General features: G+C 49.5%; 1 protein-coding gene across 3 annotated transcripts in view; it reads right to left on the reverse strand.

Moving 5' to 3' along the window:
* The window catches only part of TLN1 (talin 1), a 750,278-nt gene that overhangs the window by 224,021 nt on the left and 511,420 nt on the right, over positions 1-14,837 (reverse strand). For all 3 annotated transcript variants that reach the window (XM_078674421.1, XM_078674420.1, XM_078674419.1), the window contains 7 exons: positions 14,329-14,496; positions 12,470-12,764; positions 11,880-12,046; positions 11,333-11,461; positions 3,268-3,381; positions 526-639; positions 207-341 (listed from right to left, as the gene is read on the reverse strand). In XM_078674421.1, the coding sequence (XP_078530547.1) occupies positions 207-341; positions 526-639; positions 3,268-3,381; positions 11,333-11,461; positions 11,880-12,046; positions 12,470-12,764; positions 14,329-14,496 (1,122 nt within the window). The remainder of the gene's footprint in view (positions 1-206; positions 342-525; positions 640-3,267; positions 3,382-11,332; positions 11,462-11,879; positions 12,047-12,469; positions 12,765-14,328; positions 14,497-14,837) is intronic.

Genomic DNA, 14,837 nt, shown 5'->3' on the forward strand with positions numbered 1-14,837 from the left:
GCCATACTCTTCCGTGCCAAGCCTCCCTGCAGTGGCCACGCCTAGCCCCCTCCATACTTTTCCCTGCCCGCCTCCCTGCAGTGGCCATGCGGAGCCGCCTCCATACTTTTCCCTGCCCAGCTTCCCTGCAGTGGACACGCCTAGCTGCCGCCATACCCTTCTGTGCCAAGCCTCCCTGCAGTGGCCACACCTGGCCGCATCCATACCTTCTGTGCTGCAGTTCGCAGCTCTGCCAGGGCCGCGGCAAGGTTCTTGGTGCACTGGTTCAGTTGCATAGCAGAAGCCTGGTCTGTGATAGTGGGCACCGTGGCTTTGCCAGCTGCCACCATTTTTCCACCGGGCTGGAACAGAATGCACACAATGAGAGGAGACAACACTCAAATCATCAGAGATAGCAGCAGTCAAGTATACGGGTATTACAGTCAAGCCGGAGGCCACTTGAGCCCTAGGTCTTGGCAGGAGACTCATTACAGATCAGAGCGGGCGACTCTTTACCCAGAGGGTGCTTGCTGTGCGGCAGCCTACCTGCAAAAACTTCTGGCTGGCACTGATCAGTGCCAGCTGAGCACTGGGGCTGTCCGGCTGCGACTGGCTTCCACGCACTCCTTGGACCAGCATCGGAATCTGATCTGCAACAACCTGCAAAGAGCCAGAAAAGGAGATTACTCACAGTGGGCTCCCCGAGCGGCACATGCATCGCAGCGGGCTCCTCTAACGGACACAACAAACGTATGGAAGCTCTGAGCAGGGACGCTCCTGGTTGAGTAACCACACGCTTCATACATTTAATGTATTTATTATTGAGTCACTACTCGGCAATGAACGTGGGAAGACTGTAGAATACATAATGGGAAACTAAAAAAAAGAACCTGGAAATAATGTTTTCCCCTCAAAGCCTAACTATGACATATTATAGTGCACAGACGCCAAGTCCTTGTAAAGCACGCCCAGCGCCGTGCTGCAATCAAGGTGAGAACAGAGAATGAAAGCTTGAGTGAAAAGCTGGACTTCAAGCAGGACTCCTCGTTTCCAAACAATGGACCCACGGAAGGCAACGCATCCTTGATACATTTAGGTACAACCAGTCGTTATGAGGTTCCGTTTCCCAGTGGTGGGTATGCTCCGGAGAACAGAGACAGTAGAGTCGAGGGTTTGTTGAGAACTATCAATACCTGAGGCCAACGGGGGGAGAGGTCCCTCCCGCTCACTGAAATCAACATGGCTGCTACCACGGTCAGTCCCCTGAGGCCTTGCGAGGGGACAGTTGTCGAACTTACTCAAGAAGGATACGCATGGGGACCTCAATGCCATTCTTCAGGTTTCATTCCTCATGAGAGCAGTCCTCAGCGCGCACACACAGACGGGCACTGTGTGGACTGGAGTGTGGGTCGCAACATCTAGAATGGTGAATTCAGGACAGAAGGACTCTCAGTAGCCACACAGAGGGATCTTTCTCAGTCAAACCACCATCTTTCAAGTTTCCTAGGACAACTGAACTCCTAGTAACTGTAGAGGACACAGAAACCTTCACGCTAAACATGTATCTTTTGCGTCACGTGAACCTTTTTAGTTTCCTACTGTGGTTTGGAGCAGGAAGGTTTTAGGTGAACCGGACTGGTAAAGAATAAAGGGTGAATGCCCAGCCTGGTGGGTAAGTAAAAGGGGAAGCATTGTGCTTTTTACGTTATTGAAGTTGACACAGTTTCTTTTGGCCTTGTTGAAAAGAACACACTTATTTCACGCAGTGTGCAACTGGACTGCTGGTCTAACAGACTCTTCAAATGCTTTTCTGAACCTCAAGATGTATTTATCCAAATACACAAACGAGCATCACCTGAAGAGAAGGAAGTAGCACCTTCCTGGTGTATGGAAGGAGATACCTCCAGTTCTGCTCGCCTCCTTCAGCTGGACCCCCAGAGTTATGGACTAGGTCTCGTCTTATGAACATGTGGGAGCAGATATCGAAATATAAGGACGAGTGAAACCTAGCTGCTGGCATTCGGATAGGTGCCAGTGGATGCGTGACCGAGGACACGGTGTCGAATCACCTAAGAGACTGTTTTATGGCACAACACAACTGGAAACGGAGCCTTTCCGAAGGGAACAAATAGGTGTCTTTGCCTGTCCTATGCTCATTTACAACGGAATAACTGGATGAGACTGCTACAGGCAGCTTTCCGAGCATTGTATTCTTTATTCAGTAGTTTACTGGAATAAGGTGTAATATGGGCCATGGTTATTAATGCTTCATACTTGTGCTGACCAACTGCTGCAGCAGGACACGCGTTCATCTCGTTCCACTGTAACAAGCGCTGCAGGGCTCCTGTTGTCGTGAATGGAAGCAAGGTTTATTTTAGAACAGGATGGGTTAAATGAGATCTGGGACATCCTTGTTAATGTCAGTCACACCTATGTGTCTGGACAAACTGCAGACCCACACACACAGGGTTGTACAGGTCCTCCTCTGCACACCCACACACACAGGGTTGTACAGGTCCTCCTCTGCACACCCACACACACAGGGTTGTACAGATCCGTGTCTGCACACTCCCCACACACAGGGTTGTACAGGTCCGCGTCTGCACACTCCCCGCACACAGGATTGTACAGTTCCCCCCTCTGCACACTCCCCACACACAGAATTGTACAGGTCCTCCTCTGCACACTCCCCGCACACAGGATTGTACAGGTCCTCCTCTGCACACTCCCCGCACACAGGATTGTACAGGTCCTCCTCTGCACACTCCCCGCACACAGGATTGTACAGGTCCTCCTCTGCACACACACACACACAGGGTTGTACAGATCCGCGTCTGCACACTCCCCGCACACAGGATTGTACAGATCCGCGTCTGCACACCACCAGTGACAGGGGCTTTTGCAGGCATTCCACCGATCACCATCAGTCTTTTCATACTCTTAGTGGCTGTGATGCTGTCTTCGTGGGAGTCTTGCTGGTCAGGTCAGAACCTTATTCTGTTCATCATTCTACAAATATCTTTGAATTGACTGCTCTATCTGCCCCTGTTCATAGGTATGTGCTAGGTGGCCAAGATGACAGAAAACAATCCCAACTCTGGCCATGAAATCTACTGTAGTGGAGAGCCCGGTCAAGAGTGAAAACTTGTAAATGATGGAGCTAAAGTAACTAACAGTTGAGATACATGTGACAAGTAGGCAGCTTATACAAGGCCAGTAGTTATCCCGTGCCAGCTCTAGCAAACTCCTCCTCCCTTACCCAGTGCGATGCCCCATTGAGTGACTTACCTTGCAGCTCTGCACCAGTTGCTGCTGTGCTGCTGGGTTCTTGTTGGACGAGGCTGCCTGTTGTGCGGCTGCGATGGTCTGAGTAGCAGATGCAGCTGCCTGCTTGGCTGCGTGCTGTGAAGCGACAGGAAGGGGAAACGTTAGACAATAACACTCCTCTTCTTTGACTAAAACCAAATACAATGTGTCTATATAATTGCTGATGATGAGTAATGAGGCAAATAAAAAAGCCATCCTGCTGTCTAAACTCTATCCACTCACCCCTGAGATCCTTCTACCTGAAGGAAGAACCTTAAAGAAAAGGACACTGACCTTTGGTTACAATATTTTAGGCGGATACATAGTCTCTGCAAAGACTCTTCACTCTCTGAACACATTATGCTTCCAGGTTTCAGACTCGTCCTAAAATTCATTCTCCAACAATATCTTTCCAGCCCGGCCGGAGCCATGAGTCTTCACCCAACGCCATGTCCACACTGGAGGACACCAAAGTGTAATATGCACCAACCAGTGCTCTGCCATCAGTTTCTGGCAGGTTTTCAAGATCCAGACCTGTAGAGAGGAGCTCAGAATGCCAAGACAGCAACAACAACCCATCTGCATGCCGCTGAACCTGTGTAGTCACAACACTGATTGACGGGGGACGTGGGAGCTGATCACCCATACTACCCTGCCAGTATGACACTCGCTCATCTGGCTTCAAACCACGGAAACCCTTCCTCCTTTTTGGTTGCATGAGGAAGAGCAAAGAAAGATGGAAGGACCAAGAAAGGGCAGCAATGCAAACACCACCTTGGGTAAGAAGGAAGGGCAGGTGAATGGGTCAACTTATCCAGATAGAAAACTGTGAAATATGGATGCGCTGAAAGGGGCTGTGGTTCTCGGTCCCTGCACACTAGGGTTATTGCCACCAAATATACGGTCTTCCAGGTGAGAAGCCGAACCAGGAACCGGTACTTCGGCTCCATTGGGGATGCCATGAAGAAACACCGCTCAAGACTGACATCGCACTGAAGAACATATGCCCAAGTGTGTGACCTAAACAAGGAATCTTGAAAAGGAAGACAAGCCAAAAAGCCCACCACTGTAGCCACGGCCAAATCCTCCTATAGAGTCAACACAAACCTCAAGACATGGTATATGAAACCCTGGAAGGCGTTCAGGGCTTTTAACCTGCACCACTGAACATGTGTGCTTTAGTGACCCATGTAGATGGATTTCATACAGGCTTCCGGGCCACCACAAGAATATCTGCAAGTTCATCAGAAAGGGAAGAAGACTCGCTGCTATCACTCAATCTCCACTCGTGCAGCCACGGCACTGGGGGATTGGGGTGGAGGACGTGACCATCGAACTGCGAACGCAGAAGACAAAGCGGCAGCAGGCGTCACACCAGATCTTCTGGGCACAATCAGGGGTGATCAGGATCAGCTGTGCCCATCCTCCTGCCCAGTCTGTCTGAGTTTTGTCAGAAGAGGAGTCGGTGGTAACAGATACATCAGGCCCGAAAATCACTTGCACCTGAAAGCGTTCTGGAGGAAGTGTTTGGCACAAAACTGAGAACACTTCTCGTTGTGGCACCTAGCGGAGGGATCAACCAAAGGAAAACCTAGTCTGGAGAAGATTCCCTTGGGTCCCTTCAGGGTGTAGTTCCCATTTGTGGTTCTCCAGAGAGAGAGCAACAGACGAACCGCCCCCAAGATAAAGCAATACTGGGAACAATCCTCATTTCTACATCTATTCCTGAAGACAAATCACCTCCCAACACAGGGTCTGCAGACCCAAAGAACCCGATGCATGACCGGTGCGGAGTCAACCAAGGCCACCGACCGAAGCAATGTGGTATTGCTAAAGAAAAATCTCCAGATCCAGACTGACACCGGAGGGAAAGTCTAAGGTAAGGAATCTACAAGTAACAGTCTCTATCAGATGCAATGGTCTGTGGTGCTCATCTGTGGTCCAAGAAGAAAGGTTAAGTATCTCCCTCCAAGTCAGCCAGATCAACTGTGGCCCCTTGATGACCTTCGGTCATGCAGAAGGCGTCTCTTTCAGATCTACACAACATCAAAGAGGAGGCTTAAAACCAGAATGTTTTTGAGGTGATATTTGATACCAGACTACAGAGAACTTACCTGGCATTACGCCCATATTTGAGACTCCCGGAATTACCTTACATATCTACGACGCTGACAGAACCCATCCGAAATACACCCGCCCTGAGGAAGCCCCGGGCCGGATGGCCATGTAAGGGGCGAAACATGTAATGGCTGTTCTTTCTTCTCACGCACTCTGATGAACAGAGTGCAAATAAACCTTCAAACACTTCATGTCAAACAAATGCATATTTGGAATATTTTCCAGGAAAAATCGCAGATGAAAAGTATCTGGCTCTGACAAACCTGTTGATTCGTACTTACCTTAGGGGGTTAGGGGTTGCACCCCTGTCCAGGGCAAGAATAAGAGAAAACGATATGCTCATTCTACTGGCGAGTAAGGGATTGGGACCTTTTTCCCCTTCGCTCTCTAAAACTGGTCATGGTGTGACACTGCTGGGCGTGGTGCGGCCGAACGGATCGCTGCACTACGATTACTGCATTGATCAGCGGTTCATGCCATTCCTCCTTTCCATCATCTGCGGATCCCGGCGGTGACTGCTCGCTAATTGATGTGCTTCTGGTGCTTAGCCGCGGGCCCTCCCTTGTCTCTCTCCTGCCTACTCCCATGGTCAGCTGGCTGGTGATTGTGCTGTGGGGCTGGGTGAAGGGGCTGAATTGCTCGGATTTATTACATTGATTGATGCTCTCACCCACAAGACTGCTAGCAGGCCTAGTGCAATTTTTGTTCCCTAAATGACCTTGGAAGATCGGTTCTCAGTGTGACGTTTGTGGCGGATCCTTTATGGTCTCCAGAGGTCTACCGTCTACTGTGCCAGATTACTAAGAGTGCTGTGGCTGGCTTCCTATTCACTTCTTGCTTTCCACGTCTGATGCCTAGCTGGTTCCGACATCTGGTTTATGCACTTCAGGTAACCTTGGCACCTCCCTCTTGTTAGGAACGATGCATACATCACAATGGGACACGGCGACCATAAGCAGGAAACAGCTTACCTCTGAGCCTACCAGGACCCCACGCCGACAGCGTTCCCCCTCAGAACCTACTAGTATGCCAGATCCTGCAATGGCAGACCCTCCGTAAGATCGCACGGCTGCTATTAATGCCGACCTGCACGCTGGCTTTAAGTCTATTGATTCCAGATTTGACACCCTGAAGCAAAGCTTTCATGCCATGTCCGAGCGCCGTGTGCACGCGATGACACTGAGTGCAGGATCTTGGACATTGAGGATTGCAACGCAGATGCAGCGAAGCCGCTTGAGCATGTGGAGCTTCTCCTCAAAACTTTTGCTGCTAAGAATGAAGACCTGGAGGCGAGGTGCGTCAAAATAACATTTGTATAGCCGGCATTCCTGAATCCACCAACACAGGACGGATGGACACCTTTGTGGAACAATTACTTGCAGAACTCTTTGATAGAAAGTCCTTCTCAGATGCTTTATAATCGAGAGAGCGCAGCAGACACTTGGGGCTCAGCCAGTTCCGGGAACGCCACCGCAGCAAATTATTGCAAGGCTCCTAAACTGCAGATATCGTGGTAATGCCTTGCGTCTTGTCCACGATAAGGGGTCCCTAAAGTATCAAGGGTCTGCAATTTTATTATATACTGACTAAAATCCGGTGGTACAGGCGTCCCACTGCAAATTTGCTGATGTAAAACGCTCTCCTCAAATACTGGGCATCAAGTACAGGGTTCCTATTCCTACACTGCTCCTGGTGGAGCTAGACGGCAGACATTATATCTCCAACACTCCAGTAGATGCTGAAAAACGTTGCAAAAAACACTCATCCGGCAGGTCTCCAACTGGCACGAGTCCCGGCACGGTTACCCTGATGGGCTCGACCCGCTTCGCCGGAGACTCACACACTGTAATTGGTCCCTGGAATTTTGCAGATGTCTGATGGCTGATGTTCTTTCTCATCATGCTCATTAAGACAACCCTCCATTAGATCATATTGTTGGTCTATGGATTATATTGTCCTGTGCTCTGTCAACTGTTTGTATGTTATGTATTTTGCTCAATATCTCTTACTAACATGCAAGTACTGTTTTGTCCGTGCCTGCTCTTATGTACACCACTGTGTTCGTATCTGGCATTTGTTAAGGGGTTTTATTGGGTTCTCGAGCTTCTGTTTCGGGTGGGTGGGGGGGTGTTTGGGGTTGTTTTTTAGCATTGTTTTTGTAATTGAGACCTTTCCACTGTTGTGGTACACACTAGGTTCACCCTTCTCCAATATTAGCTTTTAGCGCTATGCCTTCAATTGATAGTAGAGACAAGAATTTCACACTCTCCTGCATGTCATAGAATATCAGAGGTTTGAATAATCCCCGTAAAGGGAAACAAGTCCTTGTTTACCTGCGCCGACACAGGATCCAAGGGGTCTTTCTACAGGAAACGCATGTAGCTCCTAGTCCAGATTTAAATATGAAGCATTTGACTTCCCTGAATGGGCCTATTTGCATGCTTCACTGGCAAAGTTGGGCATGGCTAGTGCATTTTGTAAACTGATACGTCTGTTGAATCAGGACCCAGTAGCTTAATTGCACCTGAATGGTACGCTTACCGAGCCTTTCCCTTTGACGCGCGGCACTCGGCAGGGCTGCCCGCTCTCCCCCTTTCTGTTTATTATCGATATGGACCTTCTTGTCCGCCATATTCTGAAAAGACACCTTCATAGGTGTTCTAGATTTTTCCATGGCTACTATTGGCTTCTTTTTATGCAGATGATATACTACTGTTTGTTTGTGACCCGGAAACTCATTTACTTCCTTTAGTGCGCGAGGTCCAGCGGTTTGATATGTTCTATAGGATGGGCATTAATTGGAACAAGTCCGAATTGTTTCCATTCACGGACCCCACAGTGCCATGTGATCTTGACTTTATCTTGCCATGGTACACAGACTCTGCTAAATATTACAGGAACTACTCTGAAGTGCTCCGTCGCAATTATGGGCCTGCTTTGACAAAACTCAAGGCAGAGGTGGGCATAGCCGGGAGCATAGCAATTATTGAAATGATAGTGCTACCCTGCTTTCTTTATCTTTTTAAAACATCCCCATCGCTCTTACAGGTAGTTTTTTTGTTGCCTTCTTACGTGGGCGGCTCATTTCGATTAATATGGGTTGATTCTTGCCCTTACACTCCCCCTATGAATGCAGCGGATTTAGGGTTCCCGATCTCCAGCTCTATTTTTATGTAGCCCCAGTGCATTTGTGGAGAAGCGTGGCTCAGTGGTTAGAGGCGGCAGACCCGGAAGCTGAGATCGGCCGTGGACCAGGGTTCGATTCCCCGCCTCGGCGGGTCTCGGGCTCAAAATTCCACGGACTCGACAATTCTCGCTCCGGTGCCTACTCGACTCGCGGGGTCACACTCTGCGACTCTGGGCAATAGCTTGCTTAATCTCCACTACGGCCCCTCGCGGCGGGATGCCTGGCTTTCACCTTGTGGATACCCTGCCGGGGTATCTCACAGGGGAATACCAGGACGGGTTCCCTAAGCAAGCGCCTTGAGACCCCTGGGTGATTTGTGCGCTATATAAATCGAAATACATTTACATTATGCTTACTGCTGGTATCATCCTGATGCCCGCTTGCCATTTCTCAAACCTGAGCGTGCACAGATACCACATCTCCCCCTAAACACTAGACTACCCCAAGGGCTACTGCACGATCCTCATACAATCCAAACACTAGCCTCAAGGCTCCTGTATTATCTTGGCGGTGGACTCTCTATTCCCCCCACATTCCTCTCCAAGGCAACCCTCGGCTCCCGCTCACTCTTGGGCGCCAAGTGCAACATACGCTCAGCGCACATGAGCTGCGAGGGACTTGTTTCTAGAGGGAGTGCTTATGTCTAGCTCCACGATGGCAAAAAGATCAATAGTTGATCATGGATAGATTCTATCTTTTGCACAACTCATTGCGGGTAGTGCTGCCTACCTTCCCATCCAAGTCGAATGATTTTGCACCGCTTTTTTTATTGATGGAGTCACCAGATAATAACTATCTGGTCTCTAAACTATATCATACTTACATTAGATTAAAGCCCACCAGCTGGATAGAGCCCGAGTAGCATGGGGGCGTGATCTGGACGTTTCTTGCTCAGATCCGGTTTGGTATGACTGCTGCATGCGGACTAAACTTGTGTCAGGAAATCACAGACATAAGATATTACACTATAAATACCGGAGTAGAGCCTACACTACACCCCCGTTGCACTGTCAAAGTTCGACCCTGCTAGATCTCATCAGGGAGCTGCGCTCATCCTCCCAATATCTGTTGGCAGTCCCCCGCTTTAGGCGCAAAAAATGGGGGGCACAACATTTTTCACACTTGCCCCCGTTTTCTGGAACTCTCTTCCCGCCCACCTCAGATCTTCTACTCAATATTCTTATTTCCGAAAGGCGCTAAAAACTTTTCTTTTTGCACAAGCCTTTCCACTATAATTGTTCTGCTCTGCCTCTCTCCTGATTTCTTGTTCTCTGGGCCCGGTACACTTCAGCGCCATGAAACCGCCAGGTGAACGTGCGCTCTATAAATGTTTTAAACTCAAACTCAAACTCATCAATGCCCGAAATGTCGAGCTGATTATGCAGATTTTGATGGTAGCGTCTTTTTGGAGGGATATATATTTTCCACTTTCTCACTAATGATGGAGGGACCACTTCCATCTGACCCCCTTCCAGCCTTATTTGGATGTCAAACCACTGCCACAGGGGGCTACGTTGCTTTACTGCTATAGATCTACTTTTAGTCACTACATTGTGACACTACTGAGTTATAGGCTTCACTACAGCCAATTAAGTCGCGGCCCAAAGATATTTGTAAACCATTGCTGAGCTATTTGTGATCCATGGCGGCCTCTGCCGATGATGCATCCACGGATTCATCGGAGTCCTCGGCCATCTGTTGTATTTGCAGCTGTTGCTTCATCGTATAAATGTGGAGGTGCCTTTATTCTCCCCTATTGTATGACATGCTCTGTTATTTATAGATCCCACCTCTGCCTGCGTCTCTACTTTGGATGGTTTACTTTACTCCTCTTTGGGTAACCACTAACACCTCATGTGAGTCACCCGTTTATTTACTGCGATTACAGGAATTGGCTTCATGGTTTGTATTTGCTGAGAAATAATAGTTTATTTAAAACAACATGATTGCTTCCACTCACGCTGCCTGATCACGGACAGTAGGAGGAGAAATAAAAGATACTTTATGCCTTAACTGTAAATGGTGCGGAAAGTCATTGATCTAGGAATCAGGTGGGAGCATGAAAGAAACCTAGGCGACTCCGGTTTATGAAACTCTGTGAAACAAGCATTGGCTGATTGTCTCTGATCATCCACAGGAGCATGGGCCATACAGGCTACAAAAACCTGTACAATATTTGCTTCTTTGATACTAAAAAAATTGAGAATTTCAATCCATGACCAACATGTCACTCCTGCACTCTGGAGAGAGCGTTTCACTTTATTGATGGGTCTGTGAGCACCAGAGTAGTGACTTTTAGGACCCCCAAGACTGCTAGGAACAATGCCTGGCGAAGCTGCGGACAGGACTCCTTTGGGTGAATTGGTACACACAAGTTTAAGGACCGGTCTGCTGCCTACCAACACTTCACGATGAGGAACCGGTCAGTAAAAACACAAGCTGGTCTTCTCTGAGGTGTTGCTGTCTCCCAACATAAAGTCTGTATTTTTGTAGCCTGGTTTTCCCTCTGTCAGTAGCAGCTCTGAGGTTACTGTCCCATTTCTTGGCCGCAGTCTGCTGTCTTTACACTAGGTTTGCACTACATACAAGTGAACACGCACATGTGCTGTCGGTGCTGCGTTCTTCTTTCGATCTAACCTTTTCAGTCATACAAACATAACTCCAGCTGATGAAACCCCGACCCAGCTGTGCAATGGACGGCAGCTCCTAGGTGTGATTATCAATGGCGCTGCGCGCTCTCACCTCCAGCTTGTGCACCAACTTCTTCTTGATGGCATTTTGCGCCGCGGCATTGGTCGCCATGCGGAGCCCCTCAGCTGCTTCCCGCAGCCTCTGCTGCTGCTCCTCACTGTCCGGGTGAGCAGCGGCTCCCTGGGGAACACAAAGCAATCTTGGAACATGGCAAACTCGATGTGTTGACAGCATTCACACTGCAATGTTCAGTCGCTCGTCAAACAGTTTATGCAACAGCAGCATAGGTGACCACCATGCCTTCACACATCTGCACATGAACAGATGCACACACATCTGCTATCGCTCTACACGTTAACTGGGACAAAACCCTTCCAGAATGCAAACGTCTACACAAACAAAAAGACTTCTTGGAGTCTTAGAATTTCTGTGCATTCATCAGTACTTTTGCTGCATGACAAACCACCATCAAAAGCACCCTTTCAATTGCTCCATCTGGAACACGACCATACCACACTAATCTCAGTCTCAGCTCTGAACAGGCACCAATGAGGGCAAACCACGCTCACAACGCACCAGTTAATGGTTCGCAACCTACCTTGGCTGCTTCTACCATCTTGGCCGTTGCATCAGCCAGAATCTTGGCAGCGCCCAGGAGTTTGCGGGAGTTGTCCAGGTCACTCTCGCCCTCTGCATCTGCTTTGATGGCATTAACGAGGTCCGAGGTGGCCTGGGCGAGGATGCGGGCCTGGCGCACCATCTCACCTGTTGAAGACAAAGCAGACCGCTCGGTATTCATTACCTGGTGCAGATTCTGTGTTTCCATAGAGTGAAACATGTGAAAAGGTATCTGTGTCGCTTGCAGTGACAATGAGAGCTTCCCTCACACGTACACCATGAAAAGGAGCATTGCAAGCTTCCCTCACACACAACAGTCACACAGAGGCCAGGCGCAAAAGGGGCAACAGCAGTTTAGGACACCCACAGAAGGTGTATCATGGGTAAGAGAAGCATCAGGCGTGGGTGTAATATAAATGGGCAGCAGCGCAGGTGTAGACAGCCTGCACTAGCATGCAGCAACAACTCAAAGATTATAAAGGTCTGAGCCGTACAAGCACCTTCACATTACTGCAAGGCTAGGAAGCTTGAAGGGCTCAGAAGGCATGGGGTGCACAGTTCGCCTCTCACCTGCATCCCCCATGGAGCTGAAGATATTCTCCGTCACATTGAGGATGGTGTCCGTGGCCTGGTCGTAGGGTCCGATGGGCTGCCCGCCAGTGGCGTACTGCTTGATGTGTTGCAGCAGGTCGTTGAGCGCTTTGGTGACATCTGTGGCGGCAGCACCCACCTGCTTCAGGAGGTGGCCGTCACTCGTGGCAGCCCGCGAGGCCTCCACGCAGCCCTCCACGGACTTGGCCACTAGTTTTCCGGCTTCTATAAGCTGCTCCTGGCAGACGGGAGAGCTTATAGTGGGAGCCACCACCTAGGATGGAAAGCATGAAAGTATCAGCCTGCAGAGATCAACACAGCACATATTCAAAGCATGAAACACTCTAAACTAGAACCAGAGGAAAGACATCGTATCGGCATCAATGTTCAGGGTTCATCCCAAAAGAACCCCAACCTGAGAGCGGGTGGCTGTGGCCTCCGCATCCCAGCCTATGTGGTAGTTACTGGTCAGGAGTGCAGAGTGATTACATTTCAGGGGCACAGGCCGGCTACCTCTTGCCCTGTTGGAAGAGTGCTACTGGCTACCCCTGTTAAAGGTCCACCCAGTCCCTTTCAACTGGGATCCCTTCACATTTGCATGTGTGGGTGTGTGTGGAAAGTGTGCCTCGGTCTGGGTTTTGGCCAAAAAAAGAATGCCACCATTCTAAGCAACAGCTAGCAACACAAACACAAACTGATAACCCCCGTTCACTGCAACCAATGAGGCACTCATCACCTACCCACATAGGAGGCAAGGCACTCAGTTATAGGGGTGCGGAGTGCCAAACTTTACTGTGGATAGCAGGGTGCAGCCCCCCACCAGGGCGTGTGCTTATGAATAACTGCTGCTGCCACCACCCCCAGTCATCTCATAACCAGCATTTGAAAAATCATCCTGGTAGCAGTAAAAACCAACAGGACAGGGATGCCGCAGCTTTTCCAAGCGAAGCGGGGTACTCTCTCTCAAACAGTATTCGCAGACAATCTCAAGCAATGTGCTTGAACAGCACTGCTGAAGGGAAAGGATCACCCATCAAAATCAGGGCAGCATTTCTGCATCGAGGTGCTGCACACGCCGTCAGCGTCTTAAGGTCTCAATAGGCTTCTAACCTAACATTTTAGGGTCTGAGGACTTTTCCTACAGCACAGACTGTCAAAAAGCAAGGTTAGGAGGGCAAGCATGCCAAGCTAAAATGTCCATATAGTCAGGCACAGTGTAGTGAAATAGCCACTGTGCTGCCATTTTCTCCCTCCCAATCCTCATACCCTTCCTTCTCCACCATCAAACAATCCAGGGAGCCATGTTGGTCCTCGACGCTCAGAAATGAATCCCTTGTGGCAAGCAGCTCAAGTGCACAATTCACAACCTTATACAATTCATATGTAATCCATGCAACATACTCTAGATTCAATTAAGTGACAAAGTCATTTAAGTAGAGAGAGGCCACTCAGACAGGGCTTGGAACATGTGTAGGGGCAGCGACGGGGCTTCACTAGGATGATTGCAGTTGGATTCCCTGACATGGGAGTTACGATGCTTGCACACAGCGCCCTGGGACACCTGGATAGCGGGGGGGGCTAAGCTCGGCTAGGGAGACCGGTCCCATTCGCTGAATACCTTCCACTATGGTAAGGACAGAGTTCTGCAAAATAGCGGTGGAACGTTCATGTGTAAAGCCCAAGTCAACACTTCATTGTCTGGGTCCATACTCCCTGCCTAGTGTAGAGGTTTGGTGGTTCCCACTGAGGTGAAGAACAGCTAGAAAGGGATGCAGCCAATGAAGAGGCTGCAGAGCACGATGGGCGCAGGACAGGCCAGGATGGCGACGGGGTCTTACCTTGGTACAAGCGACCAGCTGTGAGGTGGACAGCGCACACTGTGTTGCGGCAGCGATCACTTGAGATTGCAGACCTGGATCTTCAGTCTTTTGAGCGACATTCTTTGCCCTGAGGACAAGTGCCGCTGCAGCGCTGGCGACTGCCTTGGCGAGCTGCATGAGCATCTCCTGTATGAGCAGGAAAACATCAGCCGAAAGAGGCAAGGGTGCAAAGGAAGAGGTTAACACTGTACTGAGGAAAGGCGATCACCAACACCAACATGAAAAATTAATCAGACATATGATCCCAAGAAACAAGAGCTGCCAAACCCAGGCTGAGGTACAGTGGGTGTCAAACACACCAACAGGGCTGTGCCTATGCACACACAAACACACCCACACAAACCATCCACACAACTCACAGACAGAGCAACATACAATACAGCCACTGGCAAGCAACAAGAAGATCCCACAGACCCTGCCGACACGCAAACCACCCACATAAACCATCCACCCAACTCACTAACAGA

Source organism: Lissotriton helveticus, chromosome 2_1, assembly GCF_964261635.1.
Source record: "Lissotriton helveticus chromosome 2_1, aLisHel1.1, whole genome shotgun sequence".
NCBI lineage: Eukaryota > Metazoa > Chordata > Amphibia > Caudata > Salamandridae > Lissotriton > Lissotriton helveticus.